The sequence below is a fragment of the Ovis aries genome, chromosome 9 (genome assembly GCF_016772045.2).
Source record: "Ovis aries strain OAR_USU_Benz2616 breed Rambouillet chromosome 9, ARS-UI_Ramb_v3.0, whole genome shotgun sequence".
NCBI classification, from domain to species: domain Eukaryota; kingdom Metazoa; phylum Chordata; class Mammalia; order Artiodactyla; family Bovidae; genus Ovis; species Ovis aries.
The window spans coordinates 3,486,087-3,502,298 of NC_056062.1; the positions used below are offsets into that span (position 1 = coordinate 3,486,087).

Sequence of the window (16,212 nt, forward strand, 5' to 3'; positions counted from 1 at the left end):
GCATGGATCTCAGTGACTGACAACATTGCTGACTCTTTGAATGACCAACTGTACTGCAAATCAAAATTAAAATGAAAGGGCCCATAAAATTCAATAAGAAAATAAATATAGTGAGAATAAGATGGTGGAGGGGTAGGTGGACATGGAATATATCTCTGTCTGTGGAAACATCAGGAATACACCTTCAGACACAGAAGTCCTTCCAATGAGTATTCAGGGTTGATTTCTTTTAGGATGGACTGGTTTGATCTTCTTGCAGGGCAAGGAACTCTCAAGAGTCCTCCAGCACCACAATTTGCAAGCACTAATTCTTTGGAGCTCAGCCTTCTTTATGGTCCAACTCTCATATCCATACATGATTAATGGAAAACTGTAACTCTGACTATACATGCCTTTGTTGGCAAAGTGATGTCCCCACTTTTTAATACGCTGTCCAGGTTTGTCATAGCTTTTCTTCCAAGGAGCAAGTGTCTTTAATTTTCTGTGTGCAGTGATCCTGGAAGCCAAGAAACTAAAATCTGTCACTGTTTCCACTTTTTCTTCATTTATTTGCTATGAAATGATGGGACTGGATGCTATGATCTTATTTTTTTCAATGTTGAGTTTTAAGCCAGCTTTTTCACTCTCCTCTTTCACCCTCATCAAGAGGCTCTTTAGTTTCTCTTCGTTTTCTACCATTAGAATGGCATTATCTGCATATCTGAGGTTGTTTATATTTCTCCTGGCAACCTTGATTCCAGCTTATGACTTATTATTCAATCCAGCATTTCACATGATGTAATCGGCATGTAAGTTAAATAAGCAGAGTGACAATATACATAGCCTTGACGTACTTCATTCCTGATTTTGAACTAGTCCATTGTTGCATGTCTGGTTCTAACTATTGCTTCTTTACCTGCAGATTGCTCTCTGAGGAGACAGTTATGATGGACTGGAAGTACTCAGTTGAGTTCAGTTGCTCAGTCTTGTCTGACTCTTTACAACCCCACAGACTGCAGAAGGCCAGGCCTCGCTGTCCATCACCAACTCCCGGTATTTACTCAAACTCACGTCCATTGAGTTGGTGACGCTATCCAACCACCTCATCCTCTGTTGTACCCTTCTCCTCCTGCCTTCAGTCTTTCCCAGCATCATGGTCTTTTCAAATGAATCAGCTCTTCACATCAGGTGGACAAAATACTGGAGTTTCAGCTTCAGCATCAGTCCTTCCAATGAATATTAAGAACTGATTTCCTCTAGAATGGACTGATTTCCTCCGTGCAGTCCAAGGGGCTCTCAAGAGTCTTCTCCAACACCACAGTTCAAAAGCATCAATTCTTCAGCACTCAGTTTTCTTTATAGTCCAACTCTTACATCCATACTGGAAAAACCATAGCCTTGGCTAGATGGACATTTGTTGGCAAAGTAATGTCTCTACTTTTTAATATGCTGTCTAGATTGGTCATAACTGTTCTTTAAAGGAGTAAGTGTCTTTTAATTTCATGGCTGCAGTCACCATATGCAGTGATATTGGAGCTCCCCAAAATAAAGTCTGCTGCTGTTTCCCCATCTATTTCCCATGAATGATAGACTAGATGCTGTGATCTTAGTTTTCTGAATGTTGAGCTTTAAGCCAACTTTTCCCTTCTCCTCTTTCACTTTCATCAAGAGGATCTTTAGTTCTTCACTTTCTGCCGTAAGGGTGATGTCATCTGCATATCTGAAGTTATTGATATTTCTCCCAGCAGTCTTGATTCCAGCTTCTGTTTCATCCAGTCCAGCGTTTCTCATGATGTACTCTGCAGAGAAGTTAAATAAGCAGGTTGACAATATACAGCTCTGAGGTACTCCTTTTCCTATTTGGAACCAGTCTGCTTTCTAGCTCCAGTTTTAACTGTTGCTGCCTGACCTGCATACAGATTTCTCAAGAGGCAGGTCAGGTGGTCTGGCATTCCCATCTCTTTCAGAATTTTCCACAGTTTATTGTGATCCACACAGTCAAAGGCACTGGCACAGTCAATAAAGCAGAAGTGTTCTGGAACTCTCTTTTTTGATGATCCAATGGATGCTGGCAATTTGATCTCTGGTTCCTCTGCCTTTTCTAAAACCAGCTTGAACATCTGGAAGTTCACAGTTCACGTATTGCTGAAGCCTGGCTTGGAGAATTTTGAGCATTACTTTACTCGCATGTGAGATGAGTGAAATTGTACAGTAGTTTGAGCATTCTTTGGCATTTCCTTTCTTTGGGATTGGAATGAAAACTGACCTTTTCCAGTCCTGTGGCCACTGCTGAGTTTTCCAAATTTGCTGGCATATTGAGTGTAGCACTTCCACAGCATCATCTTTTAGGATTTGAATTAGCTCAACTGGAATTCCTTCACCTCCACCAGCTTTGTTCATAGTGATGCTTCCTAAGGCCCACTTGACTTCGTGTTCCAGGATGTCTGGCGCTAGGTGAGTGATCACACCATCGTGATTAACTGAGTCATGAAGATCTTTTTTGTATAGTTCTTCTGTGTATTCTTGCAACTTCTTCTTACTTCTTCTTAATATCTTCTGCTTCTGTTAGGTCCATACCATTTCTGTCCTTTATTGAGCCCATCTTTGCATGAAATGTTCCGTTGGTATCTCTAATTTTCTTGAAGAGATCTCTAGTCTTTCCTAATCTGTTGTTTTCCTCTATTTCTTTGCATTGATCACTGAGGAAGGCTTTCTTATCCTTCTTGCTATTCTTTGGAACTCTGCATTCAGATGGGCATGTCTTTCCTTTTCTCCTTGGCTTTTGGCTTCTCTTCTTTTCACAGCTATTTGTAATGCCTCCTCAGACAGCCATTTTGTTTTTTGCATTTTTTTTTCTTGGTGATGGTCTTGATCCCTGTCTCCTGTACAATGTCATGAACCTCCATCCACAGTTCATCAGGCACTGTGTCTGTCAGATCTAGTCCCTTAAATCTATTTCTTACTTCCACTGTATAATCGTAAGGGATTTGATTTAGGTCATACTTGAATGGTCTAGTGGTTTCCCCCACTTTCTTCAATTTCAGTCTGATGTTGGCAATAAGGAGTTCATGATCTGAGCCACAGTCAGCTCCCGGTCGTGTTTTTGCTGACTGTATAGAGCTTCTCAACCTTTGGCTGCAAAAAATATAATCAATCTGATTTTGGTGTTGACCATCTGGTGATGTCCATGTGTAGAGTCTTCTCTTGTGTTGTTGGAAGAGGGTGTTTGCTATGACCAGTGCATTTTTTTTGGCAAAACTCTATTAGCCTTTGCCCTGCTTCACTCTGTACTCCAAGGCCAAAGTTGCCTATTACTCCAGGTGTTTCTTGACTTCCTACTTTTGCATTCCAGTCCCCTATAATGAAAAGGTCATCTTTTATGGGTGTTAGTTCTAGTAGGTCTTGTAGGTCCTTATAGAACTGTTCAACTTCAGCTTCTTCAGTGTTAATGGTTGGGGCATAGACTTGGATTACTGTGGTATTGAATGGTTTGCCTTGGAAAAGAACCAAGGTCATTCTGTCGTTTTTGAGACTGTGTCCAAGTACTGCATTTTGGACTCTTTTGTTGACTATGATGGCTACTCCATTTCTTCTAAGGGATTCTTGCCCACAGTAGTAGATATAATTTAACTCAGGTCATCTGAGTTAAATTCACCCATTCCAGCCCATTTTAGTCCACTGATTCCTAAAATGTTAATGTTCACTCTTGCCATCTCCTGTTTGACCAGTTCCAATTTGCCTTGATTCATGGACCTAACATTCCAGGTTCCTATGCAATATTAATCTTTACAGCATCAGACCTTGTTTCCATCACCAGTGACATCCACAACTGGGTATTGTCTTTGCTTTGGCTCCATCTCTTCATTCTTTCTGGAGTTACCTCTCCACTGATCTCCCATAGCATATTGGGCACCTACCAACCTGGGGAGTTCATCTTTCAGTGTCCTATCTTTTTTCCTTTTCATTCTGTTCATGGATGGGATTCTCAAGGCAAGAATACTGAAGTGGTCTGCCATTCTCTTGTCCAGTGGACCACATTTTGTCAGAACTCTCCACCATGACCCATCTGTCCTGGGTGGCCCTACACGGCATGGCCATAGTTTCACTGAGTTAGACAAGGCTGTGGTCCACATGATTAGATTGGTTAGTTTTCTGTGATTGTGGTTTTCAGTCTGGTATTACTAGGAATTCCTTAAGAATTCCTCACAGTTTGTTGTGATCCACAGTCACAGGCTTTAGTGTAGTCAATGAAGCATAAGTAGATGTTTTTCTGGAACTCCCTTGCTTTTTCCATGATTTAACGAATGTTGGCAATTTGATCTGTGGTTCCTCTGCTTCTTCACAACTCAGCTTTTACATCTGGAGTTTCTTGGTTTATGTACTGTTGAAGCTTACCTTGAAGGATTTTGAGCATTACCTTGCTAGCATGTAAAATCAGTGCAATCATATGGTAGTTTGAGCATTCTTTGGCTTTGCCCTTCTTTGGGATTGGAATGAAAACTGACCTTTTCCAGTCCTGTGGCCACTGATGAGTTTTCCAAATTTGCTGGGATATTGAGTGCAGCACATTTACAGCATCATCTTCTAGGATTTTAAACAGCTCAGCTGGAATTGTGTCACCTCCATTAGCTTGTTTGTAGTGATGCTTCCTAAGGGCCACTTGATTTCACACTCCAGAATGCCTGGCTCTAGCTGAGTGACTCTACCCTATTGTTATCTGGGTCATTAATACCTTTCTTATATAGCTCTTCTGTGTATTCTTTCCATCACTTCTTAATCTCTTCTGCTTCTGTTATTAATAGTTCTTTACCATTTCTTTTATCACTTCCATCTATGTAAGAAATGTTCCCTTGGTATCTCTTAATTTTCCTGAATAGATCTCTAGTCTTTCCTATTCTATGGTTTTCCTCTATTTGTATTATCCTTGCTATTCTCTGGAACTGTGCATTCAATTGGATGTATCTTTCCCTTGCCTTTCACTTCTCCTTTCTGCAGCTATTTGTAAAGCCTCCTCAGACAACCACTTTGCATTCCTGCATTTCTTTTTCTTGGGATGGTTTTGTTCACTGCCTCTTGTACAGTGTTACAAACCTCTGTCCACAGTTCTGAAGGCAATGGGTCTACCTCAGGATCTAATCTCTTGAGCCTAATTGTCACCTCCACTGTATAAGCATAAGGGATTTTATTTAGGTCATCTGAATGGTCTAGTGGTTTTCCCTATTTTCTTCAATTAAAGCCTAAATTTTGCATTAAGGTAGGGAAGGAAATGGCAACCCACGCCACTATTCTTGTCTGGAGAACTCCATGGACAGAAGAGCCTGGTGTACTACAGTCCATGGGGTCACAAAGATTTGGACACAACTGAGTGACTTAACACACTCTGCAATAAGGAGCTCATGAACTGAACCACAGTCAGCTCCAGGTCTTGTTTTTGGTAAGTGTATGGTATGTTTCAAATTTTCTAGAAATTCATAAGCATTTATGCAAAATAAAAATGGCACAAAATCCCTGGCTATCAGGTATAATATAGACAAAATCTGAAGCTAAAATTTTGCTTCTTAAATGATGCAGATACATGACAGTAAATAATAAAAGTAATATTATGCATTAGGTGCCAATGTGCCAGGTACTGTGTTAGGAGCTGGAAAAAATGTCAATTTATTTGTATGAGTATAATTGTGAATTATAATAATTCTGTTTAGCATGAACATGATCATTTTCTGGAAAAGGGACACTGGGCAGATGTGGTAGAGACTGCGCAGTGTGTCCAGCAGCTGAGCTGCTTTCCCCTCTTCCAATGAGTTCCAGAACGCCCACTCCCACTGTCTGTGATCAAGCTGAGCAACAGGCCACTCACTTAGGGATCACATATCCCAGTCTTCCCTGAAGCCAAGCAGCCACATGTCCAAGTTGTGGCCAGTGGGCTGGGTTAGGAAAAACATATGCAAATTTTAGGTCACCTCAATTTTCCCACAAATCAATTGCCCTGGATTTCTTTTTCCATTCCCTGAGATTGTAATGTGGACAGTGCAGTGACCCGCCTGTAAGGGTTACAAGGAAAAGCCAAAAGATCAGATTTCTCAAGGTGCTCTGAGACCATAGAACCATAAATAGAACTATTTTTGTATCAGGTAGACGTGTGACAAAATGTGGAGGAAAAGAATTTTTCTCATTTTTGCACAATACATGATTAGAAAAGACACTGGGCTCCTTTACAGAAATGAGGAAATTCACCATAAAGCTCACATCTTTTTCAAGGGATGCTTTGGCCTTTTCCAAAGGCTATTTACAATTGTGTCTATAAGAACATTACAGGCAAGAAGAATGACTTTCTAAGAGAACTAATAAAAGCAAAGGAAAAAGAGTAAACTGTCACTAAAAAAATAAAAATAACTTTTCAAAATTTCTGTTTGATAGAGATGCCCAAACTCTACAGCCAAACTCACCCAAAAAGGTTAAAAAAAAAATATATATATATATATATATATATATATATACACACACACACACACACACAAAACATTTCTAAATCAGAGAAAGAAATGTTAAGAAAGGAAATAATGATAAGAGTATCAAAGCATTCCTGTAAGATAAACAGTTAAGCTGGTATATAACCTGGGTCTTTCTCACCTAGAGTTTACTGTACAGAGGTCTCAGGACAGCAGGGAGAGCAGTCTTTTGAACCCAAGGAAAACAAATAGCCTACTAGAGGCCAGAACCCAGGAAGGGTCATGCACTGAGTAAAGAGAGTGATTTGGAAGATTTTTAAATGTGCATATAACTACTTGGGGAAGATCTTATTAAAATGCAGATTCTTAATAGGTTTGGTATGACCCAAGATTCTGCATTTTAACAAGTTCCAAGGTGAAGCTCCCATTGCTAGTCCAAAGAGCAAGGGACTGGAAGACAAACTCTAGTTAATGAACACCTTTGTTCTGTGTAACGATGTTAAAAAGGAAGCCCTTCTTGATATTTTGAAGCCATTGGTTGACCATATCTGTGTTTACGTCAGATTACACACTATGTGCAGGGTTCAAAGACCCTCAGGGGAGCATCTTTCTATAAAGTGGATTAAAGTCTGAAGCTGAAATGCTTTCAGACACATGGCAGAGCCAAATCCTCTGAGGACAAATAGTTTTTCAACTCACGTCTTATGGAAGCCTCAAAGAGGGAATACCAATTCAAGGAAACAAGCTATCATATGCAAGATCAACAAACAACAGAGCTAGGACCATAAAGATCTATATACTGAATCAAAATTAAAATAACTAATATGTTTTAAGGAAATAAAAACGAAGCCAAAGAGACAAATGAGTAAGAGACTGAAAATTCACTAGGCCAATAATTAAAAAAACCCCAAAATCCCAAAAAAACCCAACCCCCAACAACCACAAATTTAAATTTAAAGCTCAATAAAAGCCCTAAATAGCAGAATAGATATAACTGAAAAGAGTTAGTGGCCCAAATAAAGTTCTGAAGAAATTATACAGAAAAAAGCGTAGCAAAAAGGAGATAAAAATAATAAAAGCAATGTTAAAATATTTGGAGGATAAAATGAGGGCTAACAAATGTTTGTTTCATCACAGTTCCAGAAGGAAATAATGAAAAGACCAGGAGACGTCCAACAGACAGGAATGTTCAGATGTAGGAAACAGAGCCACAAGTAAAAAAAAAAAAAAAAAAAATTAAATAAGAAAAACACATCTAGACACAAAGTACAATGAAGAAGCCAACATCAAAGGAAGAGATAAAAAGTAGCTAGGTAAAGGAGAGATTACTAATGAAGGAACAAACATTAGACGGAAGACCTCCCAATAGCTATAAAGAAAGCCAGAAGAGATAGACCTGTGAGACAATGATACGTTTATTGAAACTACCTTGCAAGAATAAGAGAAATAAACCATATTTTCAGATTAAAAATAAAATACATGTTTTAAAAAAAAAAAAGCACTGAGAAACTTTATCACAAGACTATCACCAAAGGGAACATCTAAACAATGTACTGTAAGAAACTGATTCAAGAAGTAAAAGTGTGAAATAAAAAGAGAAAAATAGAAGTTTTAAACATTGACTATATAAAAATGTAATATGTTCATTTGTGTTACTACACAATTCCACCCTAACATATACACAAGAAAACATACACACACACACACAACCCTAAAAGGCTGAACAACAGAGTAGGAGGGTGAATGAATTCAAAGCATTTTTAAGGTTTGTACTGTTTAGGAGGAACATGAAGATATTAATTTTGGGGGACTCAAAAATCACTGCAGATGGTGATTGCAGCCATGAAATTGAAAGACGCTTACTCCTTGGAAGAAAAGTTATGACCAACCTACATAGCACATTCAAAAGCAGAGACATTACTTTGCCAACAAAGGTCCATCTAACCAAGGCTATGGTTTTTCCTTTGGTTATGTATGGATGTGAGAGTTGGTCTGTGAAGAAGGCTGAGTGCTGAAGAATTGATGTTTTTGAACTGTGGTGTTGGAGAAGAGTCTTGAGAGTCCCTTGGACTGCAAGGAGATCCAACCAGTCCATTCTGAAGGAGATCAGCCCTGGGATTTCTTTGGAAGGAATGATGCTAAAGCTGAAACTGCAGTACTTTGGCCATCTCATGCGAAGAGTTGACTCATTGGAAAAGACTCTGATGCTGGGAGGGATTGAAGGCAGGAGGAGAAGGGGATGACAGAGGATGAGATGACTGGATGGCATCACTGACTCGATGGACGTGAGTCTGAGTGAACTCTGGGAGTTGGTGATGGACAGGGAGTCCTGGCGTGCTGTGATTCATGGGGTCTCAAAGAGTCAAACACGACTAAGCGACTGAACTGAACTGAAGATATTAATTAACTTCAACTTCCTCAAGCATGCAATCAGATTTCAAGAGTAACCAATAAAAAGCAATGTGTATCTTTGAAATCACAGAAGAAAAAAATGGAAGAAGAAAACATTTAATTGAAAGTATGACAAATAGAAGGTAACAAAAAATGAGATGGCAGAAATAAGGTCAATTTTATCAGCTAATATACAGTAAGTCCCCTATATACAAAAGAGTTCCAGTTTGAGAGTGTTTGTAAGTCCTACTTGTTCGTAAGTCCAACAGAGATCAGCTGGTAAAGAATCCACCTGCAATGCAACAGATGATTCCTGGAGAAGGGATAGGCTACCCACTCTAGTATTCTTGGGCCTCCCAGGCGGCTCAGATGGTAAAGAATCCACTCACAGTGTGGGAGACCTGGGTTCAATCCCTGGGTTGGGAAGATCTCCTGGAGGAGGGCATGGCAACCTACTCCAGTATTCTTGTCTGAGGAACCACCATGGACAGAGGAACCTGGTGGGCTAGTCCATGAAGTTGCAAAGAGTTGGACACAACTGACCATGACTGACTGACTAAGCAAAACACACAGTAAGTCCCCTACTTACCAAAGTTCCAGTCCGAGAGCGTTTGTTAAGTCCTACTTGTTTGTAAGTCCAACAGAATTAGTCTTCCCTTGTTAAAGGTAGCTCAGTTGGTAAAGAATCCACCTATAATGCAGGAGACTCCGGTTTGATTCCTGGGTTGGGAACATCCCTTGAAGAAGGGATAGGCTACCCACTCCAGTATTCTTGGGCCTCCCCTGTGGCCCAGCTGGTAAAGAATCTGCCTGCAATGTGGGAGACCTGGGTTCAATCGCTGGGTTGGGAAGATCCCCTGGAGAAGAGAAAGGCTACCCACTGGAGAATTTCATGGGACTGTATAGTCCCTGGGGTTGCAAAGAGTTGGACACAACCGAGCAACTTTCACTTTCAGTTTTCACCCAACTATCACAGTGGGCTATTAAGTTTTTAAAACTTCTCACAAAAATAATACATAAAAAACAAAAACAAAAATAAAACATTTTTAATCTTATGGTACAGTACCTTGAAAAGTGCAGTATGACAGCTCAACAACTGTCATACAAGGGCTGGCATCCAGTGAACAGGCAAGAGTTACTGACTGGAGGAAGGAGAGGAGGTGGAAGATGGTAGAGCTGAAGAATCATCAGCAATAGATGTAGTGCAAGCTGCAATTTCAATCTCACCTGACGTTGATGGAACACATGTTTACATCTTTGAAAGTTCACAACCTGAAGATTTAGATGTAGGTGACTTACAGTGATTGCAAATGGATTGACCTCTCCAGTTAAAAGGTATATACTATCAGACTTCAAAATAAAAACTCACCAAAATCTAGTCTTATGCTGTTTATATATAAGAGAATTATCATGGTTCCAGTGTTACCTGTTGGATATTCCAGGCAAGAATACCAGTGTGAGTTGCCATGCCCTTCTCCAAGAGATCTTCCCAACCCAGGAATCAAACTTAAGTCTCTGAAGTCTCCTGCACTGCAGGCGACTTTATTCCTGGTAGAATAAATACTTAAATACAAAAAAGCCAAACTATCGACTTTAAAGAGAAAATATAGGAGAGTATCTTTATGACCTTAGGGTTGGGAAGGCTTTCTTACAGAAGACTACAAAGCACTGATAATAAACAGAAGGATCAAGACAAGAAGATAACATTACAAATTTGTTTACCAAAAGCGCCACCTGGGAAGCCCACATAGCTATATAGAGAGCAAAAATTAGAACTTTATGCCTATATATTTAAAGTATATAAAATGAACAATTTTCCAGAAAAATTCATCAAAACTTAATTAAGAAGAGAAAATCTGATAAATACCACAATAATCATTACAGAAATTAAACTAATAATTTAAAATCTTCAGTTCAGTCGCTCAGTCGTAACCAACTCTTTGCGACCCCATGAATTGCAGCACGCCAGGCCTCCCTGTCCATCATCAACTCCTGGAGTTCACCCAAACTCATGTCCATGGAGTCGGTGATGCCATCCAGCCATCTCATCCTCTGTTGTCCCCTTCTCCTCCTGTCCCCAATCCCTCCCAGCATCAGAGTTCTTTCCAGATTTAAAATCTTACCTCACATCAAAGGGCAGGTCTAGATAGTTTTGCATGTAAATTGTAACAAATACTCAAGGAATGGCTTATTTCAATCTTAAAGAAAAGGACTAAAAGACTCTTAAATTCATTGTAAGAGGCTAGAATAACTTTAATTTCAAAACCAGAAAAGGAAATTGCAAGAGCGGAAAACTACAAGGCAGTTTTTAAACAAAGTATCAGCATACCACAACCAATATTATAACAACATAATCATCCCGATACATCTGAATATTTTCCAGGAATCTGAGTTAATTAGCACAGAAAAATCTGTAATCACCAACCCACTGTATTAAAGAAGAAAAATGAATTAAAAACAAGATGAAGAAAAATGAATTTTTCAAGATTTCTTTTTGTCTTAAAAAACAGATAACTACATAAACAAATAAAACCCCATCCTTCTAGAAATGGCAAGGAACTTCATTAACAAAATAAAGGGCATATCTGCAGCTAATATTGCATGTTGAAATATGAACATATACCCTTTATAATTATGAACAAAATAAGTATGCCTATCACCATTTTTAGTCAGCACTGTATGTACTGAAAAACCTGACCAAGAACAGAGAAACAAGAGAAAATAAAAAGATATAAAGATTGGAAAGGGAGAAAAAGATTTTCATTATTTGCAGGCAATATCTGTGTCCACCCAGCACCACCCCCACCAAAATCTACAAATAAATTATTGAAATTAATTAATTAATTTACCCAGGTTACCAGATACAAAATCAATAAACAAGTCAACTGTGTTTCCATACATAAGCAGCAACTAGAAAATAATAATCTTAGAAAATACTGAGCAGTTGTAACCAAATTCCAGCAGAAACTTTTTTAAAAGAATTTTATATGGAAGCAGATATCCAAGAATAGCCAAGACACTTCTGAAAAACAACATGAAAGGACTTACCCTACTAAATATTAAGAGTTGTTACAAAAGTATGGTTGTTAAGATAGGTATTACATCACAGGAACAGACAAACAGATCAATGAAATGGAAAAGAGAGCCAAGAAATAAACCGAGGTGTCCATGCATATGTAAGATAGCTGCATTTCATTGGGGGGTGGGGGGAAGTCCAACATATGGACATGGGACAACTGGTTACTGGCATGGGAAAAAAGTGAAATCAGTTTCCTGCCTCACGCCATGCATGGAAAAAAGTTCTTGGAATAAAGACTTAAATACAAAAAAGCCAAACTATAGACCTTTAAGGAGAAAATATAGGAGAGAGAATATTTTTATGACCTTAGGGTTGGGAAGGCTTTCTTACAGAAGACTAAAAAGCACTGATAATAAACAAAAGTATCAAGACAAGAAGATAACATTACAAATTTGTTTGCCAAAAGATACCTTTCCTTTGAAGCTCTGTAATTGTATAGTTGGATTCATAATTTTATTGTGTCTGCTGCTGAAGATAATTTTATTTTAGGCTGCGCTGGGTCTTCTTGCTATTTGGGCTTTTCTCTAGTTGCATCAAGTAGGGGCTACTTTCTAGTTGTGGTCCAGAGGCATGTCACTGCAGAGTCTTCTCCTGTTGCCGAGCACAGGGTGCATGGGCTTCAACAATTGTGGCACACAGGCTCAGTGGTTGAGTTCACCGGCTCTTGGGCACAGGCTCAAAAGCTGTGGTGCACAGGCTTAGCTGCTCTACAGCATTTGGGATCTTCCTGGATCAGGGATTGAACCCGTGTCTCCTGCACTTGCAGGCGAATTCTTTACCACTGAGCCACCAGGGAAGCTCTGAAGATAATTTTTTCAGAAAGACACCATAAGAGTGACAAAAACAGCTCACAACCTAGCTTGTACGGCTGATATCTTAAGTGACATCATCTTGGGCCTACATAGTTCCTCCAGTCTTTCTGCCGACCCTACCCAGGACTGTATGGGGTAAATCGCTCTCTGTTGTCAAGGGCTCAGCAGTTAATAGGTACTGTTTAATCATCAGTAGGATCAGATGACCCCTAAACTGTCAGTCCCCTTAAACAAGGATGAAAACCTTAGCTGACATAGTCCCAGCCACCACAAGACCAATTGGCCATTCATAAATCCTGACTTAGGAAGATGCATTTCCTGCTTTCACACACATACCTTCTACCTCCATATGCTGCTGTGCTGTGCTTAATTGCTCAGTCGTGTCCTCGTCTTGGTGACCCCATGGACTGAAGCCCACCAGGCTCCTCTGTCCATAGGGATTCTCCTGGCAAGACTACTGGAGTGGGTAGCCATCCCCTTCTTCAGGAGATCTTCCCAATCCAGGGATCAAACCCAGGTCTCCAGCATTGTGGGCAGATTCTTTACTGTCTGAGCCACCAGGGAGGCCCAAGAATACTCGGGTGGGTAGCCTATCCCTTTTCCAGGGAAATTTCCCATCCCACAAATTGAACCAGGGTCCCCTACATTGCAGGCGGGTTCTTTACCAGCTGAGCTACCAGGGAAGCCCACATACCTTCACACTCTAGGTTAACTATAAAACTGTCCCAGTGGCCCCTTGGCAGCATGAAGCACAGCTGCTAATGCTTCCTGATGGCTGTCTGTCTGATCCCAGCCTGTAAGTCACCCTATGATAAACTGACCCACTGATTATACGAACCTCCCTGCCTCGCTTTTTCAGTCTCAAGATGCCTTCTCAGTTCAGTAAGCACTTGTCATTCCTGCCATCCTCAAACAGAGCTATTTGCCACACTTATGCAACTTAAAAAAGGCATAGTGGTCAAATATATGTAAAGAATGTAGATAAGCAAGACAAACAATCCAATAAGAAAATGAAGATATATTTCACCAGAAAAATTAAAAAACTTTTGAAAAGATGTTTCATTTCTCTAACCGGAGAAGTGCAAAATCATAATGAAACACTATTTCAACATGCTACACACAAAATTTAAATTTTCTGATGTTATCAGATGTTGGCAAGTATTTGGAGCTATAGGAACTCTGATATACTGCTGGCAGAAGTATAAACTGCCAGTAGGAATGAAAAATGCCTTTACAATTTGGCATCACATTGTAAAACTGAACAGGTCTTTAGCATATATTCCAGGAATTCAGCCTCTTGTGCAAGTGCACCCACATATACACCAGATGTGTAGCAGCCAAATCTGATGCTTCCCGAATTACACAATGTCCGCTGAGAGGCGGAAAGGAAAAAAGTATAATGTGTGTATGTTTAATTGCTAAGTTGTGTCCGATTCTCTTGTGACCCCAGGGACTGCCAGGCGCCTCTGTCTATGGGATCTCCCAGGCAAGAATACTAGAATGGGTTGCCATTTACTTCTCCTGGGGATTTCCCCCACCCAAGGATGAAACCCACATCTGCTTGGCAGGCAGATTCTTTACCACTGAGCCACCTGGGAAACCCCCTAGAGGTATGATACATTCTAACCATTTACTAATTACAACATCACATAACAATATGGATGGATTTCAAAACAATGCTGGTTGAAAAAATCAGGTAAAACAAATACAAAAGGCATGAAGTAATTTCTATACAGTTACACAACTGCATCAGGAAGTAGCACACAGCTTGGCAATGGAAACACTCTATTTCTTAAACTGGAGAATGGGTTCATAAATGTTGGCTTTGCTTAACTCATATATGTTGTATAAGTTTTTGGTAGGAAACATTTCATTGTTGAGCATTTAACCTCAGTAAAAAAGGGATGTTGAGTAAACACCGAGCAAAATTGTATACAGTTATTACTTTGAGGTTTGGATAGCAAGGGGGATTTTACTTTACATATTATTCATTTCCGGACCATTTACAATTTTTACAATCAACAAGTGGTCTGTCTGGGTCATGTACACGTTGTTATATTAAAAATGGATAACCAAAGACCCACTGTATAGCCCATCGAACTGTACTTAATGTTATGTGCTAGCCTGGATGAGGCAGGAGCGGGTGGCTGGAGAGAATGGATACATGTACATGTATGGCTGGCTCCCTTTCCTGCTCACCTGACACTACCACAGCATTGTTAATCCGCTATACACCAATACAGAGTAAAAAGTTTAAATTCTGAAAAAAATACAAAACAAAAAGCAGTATGTCTGGAGGAGAAATGATAGAAATGAAAACAAGCTATATATATATATATAAATATATAAATGAAAACAAACTATATATGTATATGTATGAAAACAAACATCTTGGGCCCATTAGGATGCCGGCTGGAACTGTTATCAACTTTCAGTTTCTCCAGGATGTCCTAAACTAAAACTATGCTTAGAATAGTCTGTGAGTTAAGGCTGTAACATATATCGAGATAAATGTCCAACAAAAAGGGCTTAAAAAAAAAGTCTGTTTTTTACTGAGAGCATGCATACTTTAACACTCTCCTGGCTTCATCTAATTTTTATTGTACTTATTTGCCTTGGCCTACTTTGCCAAAATTCAGTGCTTTTCCATATTTTGTACTGCAAACTGCCATAAATCCTTTCCGATGTAAATACCCTAAGTACAAGACGCCTGCACTGCCTCAGGGCCCATTTTTCCGCACTGTGCACGCGCACTAGCGCGCCGCGCGCCCTCCAGGACCCGGAACTTCCGCTCCCCCTTGGTGGCCAGTGCCGCGGCCGGCGGAAAGCAGGCGTAAGGCCGGGCGGGCCCTGTGACCGTGCCGCTCGGGTTCCACCTGAGCCTGGGCGGGAAGGACCTGTCCGTGCACGAGTCCGATGGACAGGGAGGCTCCGCGGCCCCGGGGGCCCCCGAGACGGCAGCACACTGCCGCCCGGCCGGACGCGTTTCTCTCGGCGCTTGGGCCTTCGCGACCCTGCCCGCGACCTCGGCCCCAGGCCCGGGTGCCTTACTTGCCGCTCTCCACGCTGTAGCCGGGACGCGGCCCAGCAACGAAGCGAGGCCTAACGCAGCCATGGCTTCCGCTCCCGCGGCGTCCGCAACAGCCTTCCTTGAGGTGTTAGCGGGTCGCATCGTCCCGGCACGCCCCGCGCCTGGGGCGGGGCTGCGTGCGACCGGGGGCGGGGCCTGTGGGGGCGGGGCTCTCTCCGGCGCGGAGCTAGTCTCTGAGGTCCGGACTGTTAGTCACTCAGTCGTGACCGACTCTTTGCGACCGCTTGAACTGTAGAAGGCCAGGCTTCTCCGTCCATGGAATTCTCCAGGCAAGAATACTGGAGTGGATTGCCATTCCCTTCTCCAAAAGCTAACGTGGGGCTAGGCGCGCCCGCCCGGATGCCACCCCAGAAATCCGCTCTCCGTCCCTGGGCCGTCTGCAAGAAAAAGTGGAACAGCTCAGCCTTCTCT

General features: G+C 41.0%; 1 protein-coding gene across 1 annotated transcript in view; it reads right to left on the reverse strand.

Moving 5' to 3' along the window:
- The window catches only part of SDHAF4 (succinate dehydrogenase complex assembly factor 4), a 33,710-nt gene extending 17,827 nt beyond the window's left edge, over nt 1-15,883 (reverse strand). Inside the window, exon 1 of the mRNA XM_027972799.2 lies at nt 15,762-15,883. Coding sequence (XP_027828600.1) covers nt 15,762-15,882 — 121 coding nt within the window. The 5' untranslated portion in view covers nt 15,883. The remainder of the gene's footprint in view (nt 1-15,761) is intronic.
- Between the last annotated feature and the right edge of the window lie 329 nt (nt 15,884-16,212).